The sequence below is a fragment of the Tachysurus fulvidraco genome, chromosome 17, assembly GCF_022655615.1.
Source record: "Tachysurus fulvidraco isolate hzauxx_2018 chromosome 17, HZAU_PFXX_2.0, whole genome shotgun sequence".
NCBI classification, from domain to species: Eukaryota; Metazoa; Chordata; class Actinopteri; order Siluriformes; family Bagridae; genus Tachysurus; species Tachysurus fulvidraco.
In genome coordinates, this window is record NC_062534.1 from 21998839 (window position 1) to 22021789 (window position 22951).

At 40.1% G+C, this 22951-nt stretch overlaps 1 protein-coding gene across 1 annotated transcript in view; it reads left to right on the forward strand.

Moving 5' to 3' along the window:
* Positions 1-22951, forward strand: part of spon1b (spondin 1b) — a 115824-nt gene that overhangs the window by 78638 nt on the left and 14235 nt on the right. Inside the window, exons 7-10 of the mRNA XM_027135808.2 lie at positions 14327-14391; positions 17056-17257; positions 19908-20048; positions 21263-21338. Of these exons, the coding sequence (XP_026991609.1) occupies positions 14327-14391; positions 17056-17257; positions 19908-20048; positions 21263-21338 (484 nt within the window). The remainder of the gene's footprint in view (positions 1-14326; positions 14392-17055; positions 17258-19907; positions 20049-21262; positions 21339-22951) is intronic.

Here is a 22951-nt window from a genome sequence, read left to right on the forward strand (position 1 = left end):
GTCATACAGGTAGATTTTATATTTTATATCTATAATGCTTTATTATCTTACAGTTAAGCTATTTTCAAAAACAAATAAACAAACAAAAACTATGGTTAGGGTTAGGGTTAGATTATCAAATAGGCCACGCCTGCCCGATGATGCAATATCTGTTACGCTGTTATGAAATCCCTGGAAATAAGTGCATCCTGGATTAGCACCATTTAAGGGTTCTACTTTTTGTTCTCCTGGGGGAACCTTCAAGTCTTTAAGAATAAAGCAGTTCTCTGATTCTTTAGTCATTTACTGAAAGATTCTTTGAGGAACAAAAAAGGTTCTTCTATGGCATCACTACAGTACACCACTATACTATTTAACCTAAAAGTGAAAGTGTAGATCGGTGCCTGGTGCTGATACGGCTTTGTACTTCTTTAGATTTGTGGTGTTTAACCGTGATAATGAGATCCAGTAAAACAAACTACAACCTAGTATATGCAATAGTTAATTCACAAGTATGGACAAATTACAATTTTTAATGTTTTTGAAAAAGTATCTTATGTTTATTTAAGCATGACTTATTTATTATAATAAATAAAAAACAGTAATATTGTGATATATTATTACATTTAAAATTTTGACATATAGTAAGCAAAGAATACCAAAAAAAAAAAATTATAACAGTACTCTAAAACTGATGAGAACTCAGCATATTAGAATGATTTCTGAAGGGTCAAGTGACGCTGAAGACTGGTGTATTCCGAAGACTGGTGTAATGACATAAAAATTCAGCTTTGCACCTGTATTTTTGATCAAATGCAGGCTTGATGATCAACACTTCTTTCAAAAACATAAAAAATAGTAACGTGTCCAGTCTTTTGGCCAGTACTGTACTTCTGTAAAATAAAAGAACACTGACTAGCAGAGAGGATAGAAGAAAGACCATAACAGCTTAAGCTAGCTTATGTGCTAGCTCACATTTAGCATATCTGATTTATTGAAAAAGTGAAAGTGACGTGACATACGGCTAAGTACGGTGACCCATACTCAGAATTCGTTCTCTCTGCATTTAACCCATCTAAAGTGCACACACACAGCAGTGAACACACACACACACACCATGAACACACACACCCGGAGCAGTGGGCAGCCATTTATGCTGCAGCGCCCGGGGAGCAGTTAGGGGGTTCGGTGCCTTGCTCAAGGGCACCTCAGTCGTGGCCGGCCCGAGACTCGAACCCACAACCTTAGGATTACGAGGCAGACTCTCTAACCATTAGGCCAGCTAGTTACTGTATAAACAGGTTTTAGTATTTTCTAAATAAACTTTAATATCATAGATAACATATAGTTACCAAAGTAAATATATGCAAAAAAAAAAATAAATTCAAACGTGTGGAATCAATATTTCTGTGGTAGTCAGAGACTGGAAGGGGGATGGGGGGGGTGAGGTGACTATGAGGGATTGATTGTGGTGAATAGTCTTTTTAGACAGTTGTTTATTATCTATAAGTCTGCTCAGTCAGTGTATTTGTATTCACGTCGGTATAATATCGTTGTACTACTGTAGCTTACACAAAGCACAATGGAGTTAAATATAACTTTATGTAATACATAAATACTTTATGTAAATACTCACCAAGATGGACTTTTTTTTACATTATTTGTGTACAGTGTTCGTGAAATGATGTTTGCTATGTTATGGAGGAAAGCACGGTGCATTAGGGGGGTGCGGCACATTGGTGAAAGGTCAGGGTAGAGATTCAGCTGAAATTGCATTAAATTTGTCAATTCCCAGTTAATCCCATGGTAAGTTTACCCGCCATGAAAATTCCCATAATTTTTCAAACCCTAGTGTCAACCAGGTTATACACTTGTGGCAGACACTCTTGTCCAGAGCAATTTACGTTTTTAATATACAGTACATGAGCACTTGAGGGTTAAGAGCCTTTCTTCAGTTCTCAGCAGTGGCAGATTGGTGAACCTGGGATTTGAACCTACAACCTTCTGCTTGGTTGCCCAAGTCCTTAACCAGTAGGACGCCTGACCCCCACAGGATTAGCACAATTTAAGGGTTTTACTTTTTTGTTCATCTCATTCTCTGATTCTTTAGTTATTTGCTCTTTGCGGAAGATTCTTTGAGGAACAAAAAAAGGTTCTTCCATGACATCACTACACCACTATACTATTTAACCTAAACGTGAAAGTGTAGATCGGTGCCTGGTGCTGCTACGGTATTGTACTGCTTTAGATTTGTGGCGTTTATCCGTGATAATGAGATCCAGTAATCCAGAACCAGTGGACACTAAAACCAGTATTGTAAATATATCCCATTTATTTATGTACTAATTTGAAACCAATGGAACATCACTTATTTTCCAGGAGACCAAAATAATGATTCGAACCATTTTTTCTTTTGTGTATTTGGAGATGCTGTGCGCTTTTGTTTTTGCTGATTGCCAAGTCGAGTAACGTGGTGGAGAAGATTTCTGGTTGGAGCTTCCTTCAATAGAGAGGCAGACGTGGGACAAAAACAAAGATGAGAAGAGGAAAGGAAAGGGAAAAGAAAGTAGGCTTATGTAATTGTCCCATTTTCTTATTTTAGCCATACTGTAGCATCAACAACAACAAAAGCCTTTTAACAGCGTTGCAGCAAGACGAAAGCACACACATTGAGAATGTGTGTGTGTGTGTGTGTGTGTGTGTGTGTGTGTGTGTGTGTGTGTGTGTGTGTGTGTGTATAATATGTATGTGAGTGTTTGAAAGAATGCGCGAACATTTTGGCTTGGTGTTGTTGGTTTTTGTCTTCCAGTGATTACATTAAGGCATTGGATGTGTATCCGGTATGAGGTATTATTAGAATGGTGAGCTCTCTCTCTCTCTCTCTCTCTCTCTCTCTCTCTCTCTCTCTCTCTCTCTCTCTCTCTCTCTGTGTCTCTCTCTCTCTTCCTGTCAAGTCAATTCAACTGACATAGATTTAAAAGTGTCTCGCTAACAATTCAAAACACTCTCTCTCTCTCTCTCTCTCTCTCTCTCTCTCTCTCTCTCTCTCTCTCTCTCTCTCTCCCGCTCGCTCTCTTCCTCTCTCTCTCTCCCTCTCTCTTTTCCTCTCTCTCCCTCTCCCTCTCCCTCTCCCTGCCAACTTTTAACCCTTATCCCCCCATGTTCCTGCTCTATTCCCATTGTTGATTTAGTCTCTCCTACTCTGGAGTGTGTCATCATCTTTATGTAGATGGTAATGCAGTTTAATTAAGAAATAGTTCATTATTATGCTAATACAGCACCTTCTGATGGGGTTTAATCCTCATACTCCACAACATGGCTTTTTATTCATTAATAAACAACACACTGTGCTTTTTTTTACGGTATGGTTGTATTATGTGCCTTGTCCACCATACAAGCCCCTGTGAACTAGTCGTTACTATAGAAACGATAACGTACCAGACTACTGTTACAGTTTCTGTTCTAGAAATTTATCCAACAGCACATTTAAATTCTGATTAGTAAGGGGGGAAGGGGGGGCTTAGTGGTTAGCACGTTCGTCTCACACCTCCAGGGTTGGGGGTTCGATTCCCACCAACGCCTTGTGTGTGTGGAGTTTGCATGTTCTCCCCGTGCCTCGGGGGTTTCCTCCGGGTACTCCGGTTTCCTCCCCCGGTCCAAAGACATGCATGGTAGGTTGATTGGCATCTCTGGAAAATTGTCCGTAGTGTGTGTGTGAATGAGAGTGTGTGTGTGTGTGCCCTGTGATGGGTTGGCACTCCGTCCAGGGTGTATCCTGCCTCGATGCCCGATGACGCCTGAGATAGGCACAGGCTCCCTGTGACCCGAGAAGTTTGGATAAGTGGTAGAAAATGAATGAATGAATGAAGAAGGTTATATCACTGTGCTTGTATTAAATATGCTATGTTTGCTAAAGTAATCAATTTAAGCAAATTCAAATAAAGCAAATTCAAATAAAGCATGTGTGGAAAACTAAAATGTGTAGGGAGAGAGAGAGAGAGAGAGAGAGAGAGAGAGGTACAAAAGAACGGGAATGTGGTAGTGTAGCTTAGTGGTTTAAGGTGTTAGTTGTGAGTTTGAATCCCAGGGCCACCGAGATGCCACCAATGGGCCCCTGAGCAAAGCTTTGTTTCATGGTTGTATAAAATGAGATCAAATGTGAGTTGCTGTGGATAAGGTTGTAGCTATTTAAGTGACGTTTAAAGTGACGCCGTGTCATCCGTGTCATTCTCATCGCCAAATTTCTAAGGTATAAGCAGATAAACAACTTCAGACCAAGTTGTTATATAAAAATAAGGACCTACCAGAGGTTAGCAGCACTCAGCTTTCACATAGTGCCACATAACACACACACACACACACACACACACACACACACACACACACACACACACACACACCCCTCCCCCGGTGCACGTTATTTTCCTCTAACACCATGGTCTGTCTTGTGTTATTCCTTCCTTACTTAATCAACACCTTCTAGCTTATCAGAATAAAAAAACCTTCCCTGTGCTGAGGTATAAAAAGAAACAGAAACAGAAAAGAAAGCAAATCGAAACTTACATTTCTTCACACAACCGGAGATTTGGCTTCTAGAAGAAATAAGTGCAGGGTCTGTCCTAGAGAGAGTGATGTAGAATGAAGTCGTTTGAATAAACCTCATGAGAATTCGCCGATAGTGTTCCAATCTCGGTACAATGGTGTTGAAACAACGCGCATTCTTTAATTGGTGTGAAATCTGTCATCATGCCTCAGCCTGTGCACCGGATACTAAACTCACAGCACCGCAGTGCTGCACGCAGGCTTCCTACACTCAACATCACCAATTAAATTTAATGTCAAAACCCCAAAACACGTTGTTTTCCTGCATCGAGTTAGGCATTTAAACGCAGCTGTTCGGAATTAGAACTATCGAGAAAGTGACGTTTGATCAGCTCTCTGTCACTAGCAGATGAACAGAAGGTCCAATTAGACCGAGAACGTGTCTCGCCGTTCTCCCGAGGCTTTCCAGAGCAGCCAAAATGTCAAGCTTCGAGAGGAAGTGTGTGAGGAAGACGCTCACCCTGCTTCATGTCAAATTCCCTGTCATAAACTTTCAAGCCTGAGCACTCGGAGGCAACGCGCGTGAAACAAAGCCTCTACTTTTAGAAAGGTTTTGTCGAACTCTTGTTTTCGAGAGGACAATTTGTACTGTATGGTGTGGAACAGGAAGCAGGGTTTTGCGCTGCAGAGAGAAGTGTGTGTAGTCTTTATTTCCAAATCTCTTTTTTAAATATCTCTTAAAGGTTGGGTCTCCGATATTTGAGAAATGCTTCAGGAAACTGCGTCGGGCCACCAAAACGAAACAAAAATCAAAACAAACATGTAGCCAATGAGCAGAAAGGGGCGGGTCTTGTCAATATGGGCTGATCCTATATGAACACGTCCTACTTCTTGCCTTATCGTAAGTCTTTCTTCGCTTTCTTTTTGTTTTTATCCTCCATGTCAATGTTAAAACCGCTTTCTGCTAATGTCACCCATGCGCACTGAACACTCTCTCCGCCACATATTGACAAGACACGCCCCTTTCTGCTCATTGGCTACAGGTTTGTTTTGTTTTTTGTTTCGTTTGGTGGCCCGACTCAGTTTTCTAAAGCATTTATCAAATATCGGAGACCCCACCTTTAACTGAGCTATCATGTAGCCCCGCCCCCAAAACAAGCAAAATCAAAAATTTGCACAACACAGACATGTGACATATCAAAACACTCAGCACATTGAGGGGAACTGCCCCACGGGTATTATGGTCACGTCACGTGACGTCACGTGATGTCACATGTAGCCCCGCCCCAAAAACAAGCAAAATTAAAAATTTGCACAACACGGACATGTGACATATCAAAACTCTCAGCACAATGATTGGAACTGCCCCACGGGTATTATGGTCACGTCACGTGATGTCACATGTAGCCCCGCCCCAAAAACAAGGGAAATAAAAAATTTGCACAACATGGACATGTGACATATTAAAACACTCCGCACAATGAGGGGAACTTCCCCATGGCTATTATGGTCACATCACGTGCTCATGTCCGCTCACCTCCAAAAGTAGCTTTCACAATCTTTCTGTCCACTCGCCTCCAAAATGCACCGGCCTTTGCGAATACTTGCATCGTCAAAGCCACATCAAAGTTTGTCGCGATGAACTTTACAAATCTAGTTAATCCATGTTGAATAATATACAGTTATATGATTAAAACCTCTGACAGGTTATGTAAACAACATTAATTATTTCGTTACACTGCCAGCACCAAAGGGGAGGGTTATGTGTGAACTGTCACTTCTCAAAGTTCAGAGGAATCAGAGGGACTTTAACCAGCACCAAATTGTGATGGCTAGACAACTCGGTCAGAGCATCTCCAAACCAGCAGGTCTTATGTGGTGTTTCCTGGTCTGCAGTGGTTAATGTGTGCCCATGCTGACCCTTGTCCACCACTGAAAACTCTTACAATGGGCATGTGAGTATCAGAACTGGACCATAGAGGAATGGAAGTCTGGCGAATCAGGTGGACAGTCATGTGCTCGTGTGTCACTTACCTGGAGAGAGCTGGCACCAGGATGCACTAAAGGCAAGCCGGTGGAGGTAGTCATGTCGATGCTGTCTAAATATTGTTCCAGATCAAGTAAAGTCCTTCATGTCTATGGTGTTGTAACCCTTCGTGGTTACATAACCCTGAAATCAGGGTCCTGCTATGCTCTAAAAATTGTTCAGGGATGGTTTCAGGAACATGACAAAAGAATTCAAGGGCTTCATTCGAGCACCACAATTCCCCGGATCTTGATCGCGTCGAGCGTCTGTGGGACGTTCTGGACAAAAGTCTGATTCACACCTCATAACTTTAAAAGGATTTGAAGGATCTTGCGCTAAAGTCTTATTGCCAGATAAAACACACACACCTTCAGAGGTCTTGTGGAGTCTACAGTATGCATCATGGAGTCTGAGCTTATTGGTGGTGCAAGATGGACCTACACAATAATGAACCATTGTTTTTAATGTTATGGCTGTTTGGTGTAGAAAACATCTGACATTGGAGATTCATTCTATACATGTATTTATATAGAGAAAAAAACATATTATTGATTTGCTTGTTTCTTAGTTGTTTTTTTTTTATATCTAATAATTATTTTCATTATTCATGTTTACTGTACATGTTTTCCTCAGTGTTTCACGTTTAGACTCAGTACCAGTGCTCACACTAGGGCTGGAGAGAGTCACCTCGTCAGCTCTTTTCCCTTAGCCCCGGGCTAACGGCTAGCCTTGACTAACACGATCCCACAAATCACATTGACTAGAGCCACATCACTCGCTTCGACAGAGTCGCCTCCGGCCACACGATTCGCTTACAGGTTGTGGACATAAGCCATTTTTTTCCTCCAGAATTTTCCCCAGCCCACAGAATTTTTAAGACCAAGGTCAAACAGGGTTAAAACTTTCACAATGAGCATTCAGTGAGGCTGGAGCTGTGGATGCTGTGGGTTGTACTGAAAAGGGTTGGGCAAGGTCGCAGTGTTGGATGAGAGTTTTTTTTGTGGAAGTGGATTGGAGTCTGGGGTTATTGTGTTTATTGTGTAAAGGAATAAAAAAAAAAATCAGAGCTGCACTGCAGATGGAGGGTTTTATGACCAGTGTTGGAGATGTGATGATGTCCATGAAGGCTGATTCTGTGCTGTTTGACTGTAATATTTGCCAGACCACCGAAGCAAGAAAAGTGGATTAAACTCAATTAAAATGTCACACAAGTGTTTTTTTCAGAGGTGCACCAGAAAAGCGATCTCTATCATCAGGAGCTCATGGGCTCAAATAGCGTTGACGACACCCATGGCTAGAATACACTCTCTCACTTCTCACGTCAATCACAGATAGCTAATCATGTGCGTCTGTGAGCTCTTGTATTGTATGTACAGTAGAAAAGAACAGATAGAACTTTCTATTGAGTGTGTATGAAGTTTGTAACAATGCACTAGGTTGTGTGTGTGTCTCTGTGAGGTCAGAATCACTTGAAAAGTGTGTACGAGTGTGTGTGTTTGTGCATTTGTGTATATATGTGGACGTGAGTACATTTGTGCATGCGAGTGGGTGTGTTTGTGCATTTGTGTACAAGTTGGTGCATGTGTGTTTGTGTGTGTAAGGTGTGGGAGCGTGTGTTTGTGTGTCTGTGTGTTTTTGTATTTGTGCTCGGGTAGGTTTGTGTGTTTGTGCGTCTGTGTGTGCACGAGTAGGTGTGTGTTTGTATGTGTGTATATACGTGGACTTGAGTATGTGTGCATGCGAGTAGGTGTGTAGGTGTGCATACAGTATGTGTGTGTTTGTGCACAAGTTGGTGTGTGTGTGTATTTGTGCACGTGTAGGTTTGTGTGTTTGTGCGTCTTTGTGTGCACGAGTAGGTGTCTGCGAGTAGGTGTGTGTTTGTGTGAAGTATAAATATGAAGAATATATATTGCTCATTGTATTTGATTGTCATGCAATTTAACACACACACACACACACACACCTGTTTTAGACTTAATACGTTTGTTTGAGCACAGAAAAGCCAAACTGCAAGACTCTCATGGACATACATGAGGGTTGTTAACTTGCGCTGCAGTGGATTTGTGTGTGTGTGAGTATGTTTTTTTTGTTTTTTTTTTGGGGGGGGGGGTGCTGTTCAACTATGTGTGGCCATAGAAGTCTCTTGATGGCAGCAGCAGCTGAAAGTTGTGTGGTGTGTGTGTGTGTGTGTGTGTGTGTGTGTGTGTGTGTGTGTGTGTGTGTGTGTGTGTGTGTGTGTGTGTGTGTGCACTATGCTATTCAGCTGTGTGTGGCCATATAAGCCCCTTTGATGGCAGCAGCATCTGAAAGGTGTGTATGTGTGTGTGTGTGTGTGTGTGTGTGTGTGTGTGTGTGTGTCTGTGTGTCTGTGTGTCTGTGTGTCTGTGTGTCTGTGTGTGTCTGTGTGTCTGTGTGTCTGTGTGTGTGTGTGTGTGTGTGTGACCTTTCTGGTGAAGCTACTCCACTGCTCCTTTGACAGCTCTCTGCAAGCACTCGGCCACACTCGCGCTCCCCCTCCGCTCATCTTTCCTTCCACTCCTCCTTCTTTCCTTCCGGCACTGTTCTATCACTCAGGGTGAGTCTAGGGCACTTGGCTGTAAAGCATAAAACACGGCCTTGGAATAAAGGAGCCGGGATCCTGCAGCGATTCTCATTTTCTACACAGCAATCTCATTTTCTCACACATAAGCTAAGTCGTAATTGAAGTACGTGCTATTAGCCACATTTTACAGATCGCACATATGGATATAGTGCGTTATTTTCTTTTATTCTAACACAAAATGTGCTTGTGGTCGCTACATGAAAGCAATCAAATGAGTAGAAAATTGTGAATGGGCTGTAAATAAAGATCTTGAATGTTCTCAGTGAGCCCATGTGGCTCAGTTAAGCTAAATATAATCTGATAAAGTACAGGTTCAATTCAATTCAACTCTACATGACTATATAGAGGTTTTTTTTTTATTTGTATAAAGGACATGAGTCATAAATCCCACTCTCTGGGATGTCTCCAGATGAGGATGAGGTTCTATTTGAAGTCTGGTTCTTCTTAAGGTTTCTACCTCATATTGTCTCATATTGTCCATTTGCTCATTAGAGATAAAAATAAATTTCAGTTTACATGCTGTCATTTTTATTTAGAATTTTTATACTCCTGTAAATCTGCTCGGAGAGAATGTCTATTGGGATAAAAAATACAATTGAAATTGAATTTTATTTTGTACAGAAAATAGCAGATTAAGAGATCTGGCTGTAGTATGCCTGATTTAGCTCAGATAATATTTAAGAATTAAGCCTTACTTCATAAAATCAACAAAAAGATTGAAATCTATTTTTTTATTTTTTTTATTTTATGACAAATATTTCCCCTTAATGACAGACCTGACTGTCGAACTCTCCTGCTTACTATACACTAATTATTGTGAGAAAATAAACTCACTAGCCAGACTTAGATATTATTTACCTGCAATTCAAGAAACAAACCCTGCTTCAACGTTGGACTGAGACGTGGTGATGTTTTGATCAGAGAGAATAATTCTAAACGTCTTCATTTGCACTTAGCATGAATAACTAGCTTGTCATATGCTTTTACTTTATGTTATATTAGCTACTAATCTTTTTTAGCCTAAGCAATTAGGTTACTGGGCAATTTATTTATTTATTTATTTTATAAATGGCTTGTGTTTTGAGATCAACAGCAAGAGCAACAAAAACACAAAGACATTTTTCATGTAAAACTTTGTAAGCATGAGAGCGGTAGAATCAGCAGTAGGTTTTCCCCGAGGCGCTGGAGCTGAATCAGAGCTGCACGACTCCCAGTGATGCTGTTGGAACCGCCGCAAACCGTCAAGTCAGACCTGTCTTCTCATGGTTCAGAGGAACATCCCCTGGAAACATAGCAGCTGTCTTAAGCTCAGAGGAAATGGTGAATATGTGACTGGGCCAGGGCTTTACATGCTTTTATATCAAGAAGAGGCCACGCCTCCTTCACTGAGACTGACATGAAAAGAGGCCATGCCTCCTTCACTGAGATTAACATGAAAAGAGGCCACACCTCCGTCACTGAGACTGACATGAAAAGAGGCCACGCCTCCTTCATTGAGACTGACATGAAAAGAGGCCACGCCTCCGTCACTGAGACTGACATGAAAAGAGGCCACGCCTACTTCACTGAAACTGACATGAAAAGAGGCCACACCTCCGTCACTGAGACTGACATGAAAAGAGGCCACACCTCCTTCACTGAGACTGACATGAAAAGAGGCCACGCCTCCATCACTGAGACTGACATGAAAAGAGGCCACACCTCCTTCACTGAGACTGACATGAAAAGAGGCCACGCCTACTTCACTGAAACTGACATGAAAAGAGGCCACACCTCCTTCACTGAGACTGACATGAAAAGAGGCCACACCTCCTTCACTGAGACTGACATGAAAAGAGGCCACGCCTACTTCACTGAAACTGACATGAAAAGAGGCCACACCTCCTTCACTGAGACTGACATGAAAAGAGGCCACACCTCCTTCACTGAAACTGACATGAAAAGAGGCCACGCCTCCTTCACTGAGACTGAAATGAAAAGAGGCCACACCTCCTTCACTGAGACACATGTGGAGAGACCACACCTCCTTTATTGACTCACATGTAAAGAGACCATACCTCTTTTATTGACACACATAAAACGACACACATAAAACGAAGCCATGCCTCTTCACGAAGACTGACATGAAAAGAGGCCACGCCTCCTCCACCGAGACTGAATTGAAAGATGCCACGCCTCCTTAACTGAGACACATGTAAAGAGACCACGCCTCCTTCTTTGAGACTCACATGTAAAGAAACCATACGTCCTTTATTGGCACACACAAAACGACACACATATACAAGGCCACGCCTCTTTCATTGAGACTTACTTGTACACAGGTAGAGAAAGTAATAAGTAATAGTAAAGTAAGGGACATACTTAGTGCTAAACTTATTTAACATTTCTAAATAACTATACTTTATCCATGCTGCTTTAAATCAGCGACCATATTGTAAATAGAAATTAGAATGATGACGATATGAATGAAGATAATCTGTAGTTTAATCTTATACTATGCTAATTTATCAAGTCTGTTTCTGTTAGTTTACATTATCAGTTAAAGTCCCAGCTTATTGTTTATTATTACTATTAACATGAATGAGAATTGTAAATCTGGGCCACATCGTTGGTCTTTAACGTGTTAAATCCTGTCATGACTGCCGTGTCGGAGGCTGACTAAGTATTCAGCAGGGTTTTTTTTTTTTTGGTTTGTTTCCGTGGCCCTGAGATGAAGGTCCTATTATTCAGAAAGTAGCACATCACCGATTTTTGGATCCATTTTGGCCAAATTACAAATGACCTTTTTTATTGAACACAGTTGCATTATTCATCCGTAGCGTTAGAACAGAGGAGAGTTGTGAGGAGAGTTGTGAACATTTTAAAAAAAAATGGAGACTTCCACATATGGATAATTTTCCTCTAAATTTTTCTGTCTCTGGAAAAGTTTCCTAATTCCACTTTTTTTTCCCCAAAAAGAAAAGTGTGATTTAGTTTGAAAGCCAAAAATGAAGGAAACCTGCAAGAATATTTGCGTGCTCTATGCTAACTAGTTCTTAGCTATTTTTTTACTCTTAATTAACATTATGCTAATAGATTGCTAGTGTCCCTGTTAAATATCTAGCTTTAGCCGGTTTGTAAGATTCGAAAACAGACTACAATAATGTTCACTTTGTCAGATAATATGATAAACATGATCTCTGTAGCAGTGCTCACAGTCGAAGATTTTAATAATAATAAAATAAAATAAAAAATTAATAGTTTAAAGAGTAGCTAGTCAAGTTATTTTTTATAAATATGGTGCTTGTTCAGGATGTAAGAAAAGATGATGTGTGGACGATGTGCTGCCATGGAAGCTGACTTGCTTCTAACCTTTAACACGGTCGAACACCATTCAGTTAACATATTCAGTTTCCACAAAAAAAAGAGAAAGAAAATGTAAATAATATAGTAAATAAATAAACAAACAAATATATAAATAAATAATCTTGTGCTGAGTATAACATTAAAATATTTTTCATTTTTAAACATTTATATAGCATTAATACTACTAATACTAATAATAATAATAATAATGAGAAGAAGAATATTCAGTATATAATTAATCATAATAATAAACATTCACAGACAGTAAGCAGTGTTGTGTAATAGGACGGGATGGCAATTAGCACACAAACACACACGCACACACAAACACACACAGTATAAAGTTTGCTGGTGTGTTGTTATTCTGTCTGTGTTGTTTACTTGTTGGTTAAAATGCGTAATGAGTTTACTCAGTACTGTAAACTCTGAGATTTATCCTGATGGGTACATAGTGTAAATTTGTGTCGTATACAAAGTTACACATAATATGAAACTAAATCAGGTTTGGATGGCTGTGGCTGGGGTGAGAGATTCAGCTTGAATTAATATCTCCGTCTGTGCACATGGCCATCTGCCACTCCCGAACATATTCATCAGTTCAGCCAGGTCAGAGACGGATTACTTCATTACTACCAGCCAGATGTTAATCGCTCAGTCGCTTGACGAGAGCGTGAGATTAACAATGCCGTTCTCCTGAGAGAGTGCTCAGGTCTAGGGAACCCGGTCCAGAGAAGATGGAACGTGAACATTACCTGGCCAAAAAAAAAAAACCCTGAAATTTCCACAAGCACAACATTTTTACTCTGCTGTTAACTCTGTGTGGGACAATAAATGATCACCGTCCTTCAAGTGTATAAGTCAGGATGTTTAAGTGGTTCCTTTAGTTTCACAAGTTCTTACTTGCTTCTCATTTGGGATTGTAAAATTATTTTCTGTTCCATCCTTTCATCTATATGTCTGTCTATCTATTTGTTAAACCCTGTTATCTTTCTGTTCCTGTACAGTATCTGTTTATGTCAGGGGTAAAAACAGACCCAAATGCAGGATAGCATAAAATAAACAGGATTTAATAACCTACTGTAAAACACAAAACAGGAACCGAGGCATGACACAGGACGCTATCACGACAACGACAGACAACAACAGGACAACATCAGAGGATTCTGTGCTGCCATAGGCAACGCGGCACGGTTAAATACACGCGACAATCAACACGTAAGGAACAGGTCAGGTGTGCAGAGGCGGGCAGGAAGAGACAAGGGCGGGGCAGACACGTGACACAAAACATAAACAGATGCACATGGCCAAAGTCCGGGCTGAGTCCTGACAGTTTAAGTATCTGTCCATCCGTCAATCAAGCAACCAAATCTGCCTGTCTGTCTGTCAAAATATCTATCTATCTATCTATCTATCTATCTATCTATCTATCTATCTATCTATCTATCTATCTATCTATCTATCTGTCTGTCTGTCTCTCTGTCTGTCTGTCTGTCTCTCTGTCTGTCTGTCTGTCTCTCTGTCTGTCTGTCTGTCTGTTGGTCTGCCTTTTCCCGAACACTATTTGAGTTGCACTCATGCCTGCTGAGTTTTCTTTCCTCTGTAATCGTACGCATACCTCCAGGAATCTGCAGTAAAAAGACAAGCACATCATCCCTGCTGTGCATAGCATCTGTGTGTGTCTGTATCCTGACGTTTGCACACGGAGGAGACATCTTGCTTTCCTTTCTGCTACAGATATGTCAATCTTAAACACCCCCTGACGATTAAATCTCTCTCTCTCTCTCTCTCTCTCTCTCTCTCTCTCTCTCTCTCTCTCTCTCTCTCCCTCACAGGGCGATGACGTGATGACGGTGATCAAGACGAAAGCTCAGTGGCCGGCCTGGCAGCCTCTTAATATGTGAGTAGCTCCGCGTCCAGCTCCACTTCCTGTCTCTACGTCAGTCATAACCTTCACCAATGAGCCATGAAACCATCAGTAATCCATTACAGTCCACTTTATAGCCCATTAACACATTCACAATATAATCGCTGAGCATGAAAACATTCCTTATTGTTTCCCACAACATGGATTAAAACTGTACAGTGTTAGTGTTTATCAGCAACTGTTTTTAGGTCTTTTATTTTATTGTAATTTAAGTAAAAAACGGATTGAGTCACTCTCATGCTACGTTTGCACGTACTGCGAGTCTCTTATCACTGCAAGTCTCCAGTCGCTGTACGATAAAATTGTAAGTAGGTGTTCCTGCTACTGGTTGCCATGGTAATAACATTTATCTTATTTTAGTGGGTGGGATTAGGACTAGCATTTCGAAGCAGATTTCTTGCTGGTAAATTGAAACGTTCTGGAGGGAAATCTGGTGTTTATATCTGTATCATATCAAGACATGATGAAAAAGCAGTTTGCGCTTGCTTTTTTGCTGCTATTTGCATAAAGTTAAAATTTTCTTATCTGTCTCGCGTCTCAGATCGACTCCGATCAATTTCAACATGTTGTTGTTGTATAGAGCGTTAGCCAGCATCTCTTTTCCTCAACGAAAAATGCTAAATAAACTCTCCTAACAGGAAAAGTTGTGTAAGTATAGAAACGATAACAATATTAAGCTGGGACTGTAGAAAATGAATTCACAGCCTCTGACCAATCAGAGCCGAGGAAAAATAGAAATAAAAATGGATGAAAAAGAAGAGCAGTTTGATATTTAGGAAATTAATTTTTGTAAGACATTGGATTATCATTGTCTTAATCTAGGCTAAGAAGAAAAGACCAGTGAAAGTCATGGATGACTTGGACAATTCCCTGCCAGAACACCAGGGGGTGTTTGTTTATATCCTGTGCCATGTGCCTTTATGTGTTTTGCCCCGCCCCCACCTGTGCACCTCCGTCTCTATTTATACCTCCAATGTTTATACCTGTTGTTTTGCAGTATTTTTGCAGAGTTTTGTTCCTTGGTTTTCTCCATTGTTGTTTATTTATTTAATTTTTGTATCTGGATTAGTTGCTCTGTTTTTTCCCTAGTGTCTGATGATTTTGTTGTTTTATTAAAAAAAACAGCCCGCATTTACGTCTGGCAACTTTTCTCTGCGTGACCCAACACGTTTTCCCCTGAGTGCTCATTTCTGGCACCTGCTGGTTACTTGAAAAAATTCGTCCCATATTTCGTTCATTAGCGACGCTGTTAATAATTGATGTGCTGCTTTTATTTATTTATTATTTTTAAAGATAAAGGGCGAGCTTCTGCTTTTGACAAGCAGCACGTTTCCCCTTGTTGCCAGCCAAGTGCACTTCAATCTACGATCTTGTGCTTTAAGCTCACTTCAGTTAACTCGTTCACGCTGGGCCTCTGGAGCACGATGAGGTGTGTTGAGGGCTAAATTATTACATTAGTGTTTGGCATGCTAGTCATGTTCGGAAGCGTGTGAACTAGCCGTTCCGGCACATGGGGTTTTACAGGGAGTATGGAAGCTTCACACTCATCAAACAGCTACAAATATGTGTGTGTGTGTGCGTGTGTACCGAAAGAGAAGCGTCTAGTTTTTTGAAGTCGTCGTGTGTGAAGTGTCGCTTGTGGAAGTCAGATGATGAATATTTTACGCTGGTTAATCGATAGAGGCAGGAGCTTCGTGATCCAGGCCTCGGCCGAGTGCCGCTTTAGCTGCAACAGTTGCGTTAGAGACGGGCTTCTTCTAATCAGGACAATTAACGTGATTAATTACCATCTGTGGCGCCTTACAAAGCGCTATCTCAATGGAAATTAGACGAGAGCACAGAGTCGGCCGCCCAGACGGCATCAGAGGAACACGCTGCACGCTTCCACACGAAGCCCCCGAATCCCCGAACAACACGCCTCGGCTTCCGGATAAAGAAGCAACAAAAGAGTCTCATTTTAAAGCTCGCTGATGCGACAACACACTTATTACAAAACACAAATCTCATTTATTTCCTTCTTTCTCTTCCTCCGTCTCTCTCAGTCATTGGCTTTGACTGTTGTTTTATTCTCTCGTTTTTATATCCTGGATCCTTCATCCCTCCATTCACATCTCTATTTCTCTCTTTCTTTTATCCTGGCTTCGTTTCCTTTCATTTTCTTTTTCTCTTCCACCATTTTTCACTTTTCCCTTCTTGTCTTTTTCTCTCTTTTTATTTTATGGTTTTGTCCATTTGTGTTGCCTTTGTTTTGTTTTGTTTTTCTGCCGATTGCTTTCTCTCTGTTTCTCTGTTTCTTTGTCTTGGTTTCAAATTTTTCTCTCATTTTTAAATCCTGGACCTTCCATCCCTCCATCTCGTCTCTCTGTTTCTCTCTTTTATCTTCGATTCATTACTGATTTTTATCTCTGCCTCCATCTTCACCCTTTTCTTTCCCTCTCTCTTTTTTGCTCTGTTACTCCTTTCATTCTTCTTTCTTTCTTTGTCTTGGACTCTCATATTTGTCTCTTTCTCTCCCTCCAAAATTTCACTATTCATTATTTCATTATTATCTTATCGTGATCTTTACCTCTTCTTTCTTTATGTACTTCTTTGTATCGGTCTGTCATTGCCATACATCTCTCTCTCTCTCCTTTGCAGTCGTGCTGCTCCCTCGGCCGAGTTCTCCGTGGACCGATCCCGTCACCTCATGTCGTTTTTGACCATGCTCGGCCCGAGTCCTGACTGGAATGTTGGCCTGAGTGCTGAGGATCTGTGTACGGCTGAGTGCGGCTGGGTTCAGAGACTCACTAAAGACCTGCTGCCTTGGGATGCCGGGACAGACGGTGGACACAGCTACGAGGTCAGTCCTCCGTCCACCATGGCTCATCTTTACCCTCCTTCATCCACACATCCTTTATGACATTTTAAGTAATTCTCTCTATTCCACAGTTACACTGAATACTAAAACCTGAAAAGGTTTCTTAAACTTTTAGTTAAAAAAAAAAAGACAGTACTCACTATAATCACTATATATTAATTATGATCACTATATCACTATACTATACTATATATTCTCACTATATATATGAACTATACTCAATATATACTCGCTATTCATTGTACTCACTGAACACTCAGTATAAACAATATATACTCACTACATACTACGTATACTCACTAAATACTCACTATACTCAATATATACTCGCTATTCATTGTACTCACTTAACACTCAGTATAAACAATATATACTCAGGGGATACTAACTATACTCACTGAACACACATTACACTCAATATATACTCACTGTATATTAACTGTACTTACTGAATACTCACTATATACTATCTACACTCACTATACTCAATATATACTCACTATATATGAATTATATTCAATACACTATATATGCTCGCTATTCTCGTTGATTGCTCACTATATTTAATATTAACAAGACTCTATATATGCTCACTATATCCTAAGTATACATTAACTATACTCACTGAATACTCACTATACTCAATGTATTCCCACTATACTGTATACTGTATTAACCATTATCACTAAAAACTACTCAATAAATACTCACTATACACAAATATATACCCACAATATTTTAACCATATTCACTAATTACTTTAAATTCCCAAATCGGCTAACTATATATTGACCATACTCACTATACTCAATATATATTCAATGTATATATATATATATTAACTATACTTAATGAATATTTAATATATGCTTGCTATACTCACAGAATGCTCACTATACTTAATATATTAACAACATTCATTAAATACTCATTATATACTAACAATACTCTTACTGAATAGTCACTATATACTAATGATATATAAGTTATTGGTTTACCAATCGGAAGGTTGTGAATTCAAATCCCAGGTCCACCAAACTACCACTACTGGGCCCCTGAGCAAGGCTCTTAACCCTCAATTGCTCAGTTGCTTTAAATGAGATTAAAATGTAAGTCGCTCTGGATAAGGACATCTACTAAATGCCGTAAATGTAAATACTCGCTATATATTAGCTGTACTCACTGAACACACACTATATATTACTATACTCACAAAATACTCACTATACTCATTATATACGAGAGGGGATGTGGTAGCCTAGTGGTTAGGGTGTTGGGCTAAAAAATCGGAAGGTTGTGAGTTTGGTTCCTACATCCACCAAGCTGCCACTGCTGGGCCCCTGAGCAAGGCCCTTGACCCTCAATTGCTCAGTTGGATAAAAAGTGTAAGTTGCTCTGGAAAAGGGTGTCTGCTAAATAATATAATGTAAATGTATACTCACCGAATACACATTATACTTACTATATATTAAATATACTTATTGAATACTCACTACTATACACTAAAATATCTATTTACAAGAACCCTCACTAGAATATTTATTATATATGCTTACTGCAGGATATTACATGTACACTGTACAGTCTGATGATTGGACTGCATTTGTTAAGAAAATGAATAAATATATATATATATATTTATTTTATGTGTATATATATATATATATATATATATATTATTTATATATATATATATATATATATATATATATATATATATATATATATATATATATATATATATATATATATAAAACAAATATTTTAAAACATTCAAGAATGTAAATTTTATTTATAAAACAGTCTTAGTATTTTAACAGCATACATTCACTACTCAGTATTCACACAGAGAGAAAATTCATTTAATCAAATGTTTTTTATTTCTTTATTGAGATTTTGAAGCCATGTCGTATCGAGGATTCAATCAAACCATCGTGTCGGCTTGTGTGCCGATGACAGCTTAATATGTTTATAACGATGTTGTGCAGGTGCATCGTTTCATAACACAAGTCTGTGTTTTCTTCTAGTTTATTGCTCGTTAATTTATACACAGCCAAAATGAAACAAAGCAAGAGAGGGAAAAAGAGACGTGAGGATGAGAACACGTGGCATGGGCGAGACCGAGAGAGGGAGAGATATACAGAGATAGGTAAATATATTGCAATGCAGTCAGGTCTGATGGTGTTATCTAGGAGCTTTAGCGCTGTAAACACCGTAAACATGCACACAGCTCAACATTCCTGACACTGCCCCCTGCTGGTAAACCCAAAACAGACCTGCGCAGAAACAATCCTCTTCTAAAAAAAAAAAGTAATTAGACAAAAACTCAAGTTTGTAAAAACTACAGCAAACAAGAACAGTTGGCGTTTGATTTTTACCCCTCTGTGAAGTCGCTAGTGCGGAACGACTGGAGCAAACAGGTGACTCTCAGGGCAGCTTGGAGGAAAGCAGCACTATAAATCACTCAGAGAGGGAATATTATGCAGAGAATGAGCGATGCAGATGGAAATGAAAGGTGGGAGCCCCTGGCAGATGGCATTCAGCAATGACTCACTCTTTTTATTTTCCCTCTCTCTCTCTCTCTCTCTCTCTCTCTCTCTCTCTCTCTCTCTCTCTCTCTCTCCCTTTTTAGTCCCCCAACAAACCAACAGTTCCCCAGGAGCGCATTCGACACCTCACCAGCCTCGACCACCCTCAAAGCCCCTTCTATGACCCTTCAGGAGGCCCGATAACACCTCTGGCACGAGTGTTGGTGGAGAGGATCGCCAGGAAGGTGCTGTCTTTAGTGTCTGATTGTAATAAATAATCCGATAGCGGCAAGATAGCGAGAGTTCGAGTTTAGATTTTTTTTTCATGCCTTCTGTTCTGCGTTCAGTCAGGATCAGAAATTTAGGGATGAAGACTCATGAACGTCTTTTGAATGATGAATGCGCCTAGTTTGAAATTTCACCTCGAATTCAAACCTAACCTTGTGCTACTGATTATTCTCACACGATTACATTCAGGACAACATCCAGCATCTCAGCAACATTGTGTTCTCATTTGACACCATTTTTATTAAAAAAAATAATAATAAATAAATATGAATGAATGAATGAATGAATGAATAAATAAATAAATAAATAAATAAATAAATAAATAAATATTTTTTAAATATTTCTAAAAATTTCTAAAAATTTTTTAAAAGGATCCTATTTATTTATTTATTTACTTGTTTGTTTGTTTGTTTGTTTATACAGGGTTTTTTTTAGTTATGTTATAAGGCTGTTATGGCTGAGGACCACTTAGCCCAGTAGATGTGGGTCTATTTGATTAGACATGTTTGATTTAAACATTTTAAGATTCTTACTAACTAAAATATTTTCAGTATCAAAACAAGCAAATATCCATAATGTTTATGTAGTCGGTTTATTCCCTTTTGTACATTTGTGTATATGAGATAATATTAATGCTAATTCAAAAACATATAATACGTTTTTAATATCTTGTAAGAAAATTCTAGTCCCATGTAAAAAAGGGCCGAAGAAAACAACAAGGGCTTAAATTTGTTCATTAGTTTTCCATCTGTACTTGGCTTTGTGATATTTATTTATTTTATTTTTTTTGCTAAAGCGATGATTAATTTGTCGTGCGTTTAGCGTGAGCAGCTGTGCTCTGTTACATGCTGATGGAGCTCTTTGGAACTGCCGAGTCACGCACAGTTCATTTTTTTCCGAGCAAAGTTCAACCACAGAGCAGAACATCCACATCTGAAAATCACAAATTCAAAAGTACCAAGAAGGATTTTAGGGTTTGTTTGCCGGATCTGGTGTTCAGCAGCATCTCTCAGGATACAGATGTTCCGTGTCAGCTTCACCGCTGGGACGAGCGCTGGCGCTCGGGAAAGCGTAGGAATGAAGACGAAGCTTTTTCTGGCCCTCACACAGGTCTGCTTTTGTTTACCACAGATTGTGATCTAACGATGATGTGTGTTCTTGAAATCCTCAGGGAGAGCAGTGCAACACGGTTCCTGACACGGTGGACGATATTGTGGCTGACATAGCCCAGGAGGAGACTGAGGAAGGTGCGTAGAGCCTCGCTTCCTTATCTCCATTCCCATAGTTCCCTGGACAGTTTAATTAACAAGACAGCTAGCAGGATTCCTTGTGTAAACCTCCGGAGGTGACTCTCGTCGCGATAACCGGCAGTGATTTACGATCGGGAACCGCTACGGTGCTAATTTGCAGCCCTTGTAAATTAGGTGTCGTTGCTGTCTGAATGATTCAGATGCTTGGAACAGAGGGATAAAGGAATGAACGGCAAAACATGGAGTCAGATCGTTGTTTTAGAAACTTTCTGAAATGCCACCCGAGGTTCAGTCAGCTAATTGGAGAGAAAACAAAAAGGAAAGCATTAGCTTAGACACCTAGAGTCGAATAGTTGGACCTGGATTGTAAATCACTGACACATTGCAGGAAGAACAGGCTAAAGTTTCCCCACGAGGAACGAGGCATTACTCAACTATTTGTGTCATTAGGGACTGTAAGCATTGACGGTACACTGTGTGTGTGTGTGTGTGTGTGTGTGTGTGTGTGTGTGTGTGTGTGTGTGTGTGTGTGTGTGTGTGTCCAGATGTAACTCTCTGCTTCCTTTTCCTGTGAGTTTTACTAAAAAAAAAAACAGTTTAATGTAGTAAATGAAAAATATACACATAGCGAGAGAGAGAGAGAGAGAGAGAGAGAGAGAGAGAGAGAGAGAGAGAGAGAGAGAGAGAGCAAAATAAACCAAATTATTGTAAAAATTGATAGAGATGATAGCAAAAAGAAATGATGAAGAAAAGAGACATAAGATTAATGGGAACAGATTGAGGCCAGAAGAAAGAAGGACAGAAAGACAACAGTGAAAGGATGGAGGGAATGAGAGCCCAAGACCAAAAGAACAAGAGAAAAATGGGAGAAATAATTAAGAGGGAGAGAGATAAAGACAAAAATGGTAGAGAGAAAAGACAGAAGTAGAGATAGAAGAGAGAAGCACAGGCCGAGGCAGAAACTGAGTGAGAGAGAACAGGGGGAGACCAAGATGAAGCAAAAATTAAAGACATATTGAGACGATAGCAAAAAAGGGACAGAAAAATAAAGGATACATTACATAATGACATCATTTTCAACCCACTGACACTCGGGATGTGATTTAGTTCCTACCGGTCAGTGCTGTTTGTTCACCTGCCTCTTAAAGACATTTCAGTATAATTAAAGATAATTATGGTAAAAGTATTTACCCCCCCCCCTTCCCTCCCTTGACCTTGTGTTGTCGGATGCACTGGAGGAAGGTGTTTTAATATCAGCTAATGTTCAGAGTATGACGTTGGGTCATAATGAAAAGAAGTAAGGTCTGTAGAAACTCCTCAACTGTTTTATTCAGTGAGACACATCTCAGACTCAATCCCACAGTTTGTATTCTTTTTTTTTATTTATTTGCCCCCCCCTTCTTTATCCCCCATCTTTCTCTAAGTCTCTCTCTTCACGCCTAGAGAGCGCGCGAGGGCGCGCACCGCGAGCCCACGCAGACCCGAAGCGCGAGCGACATCAGACGGAAACCACCCGCACGAGAGGCGACGCCCGCCGCCCTCGCAACAGCACGCACGCGCCGCGCACGCCGCAAGGACGAGAGACGATGGCGCGCGCGCAGCCGACCGCG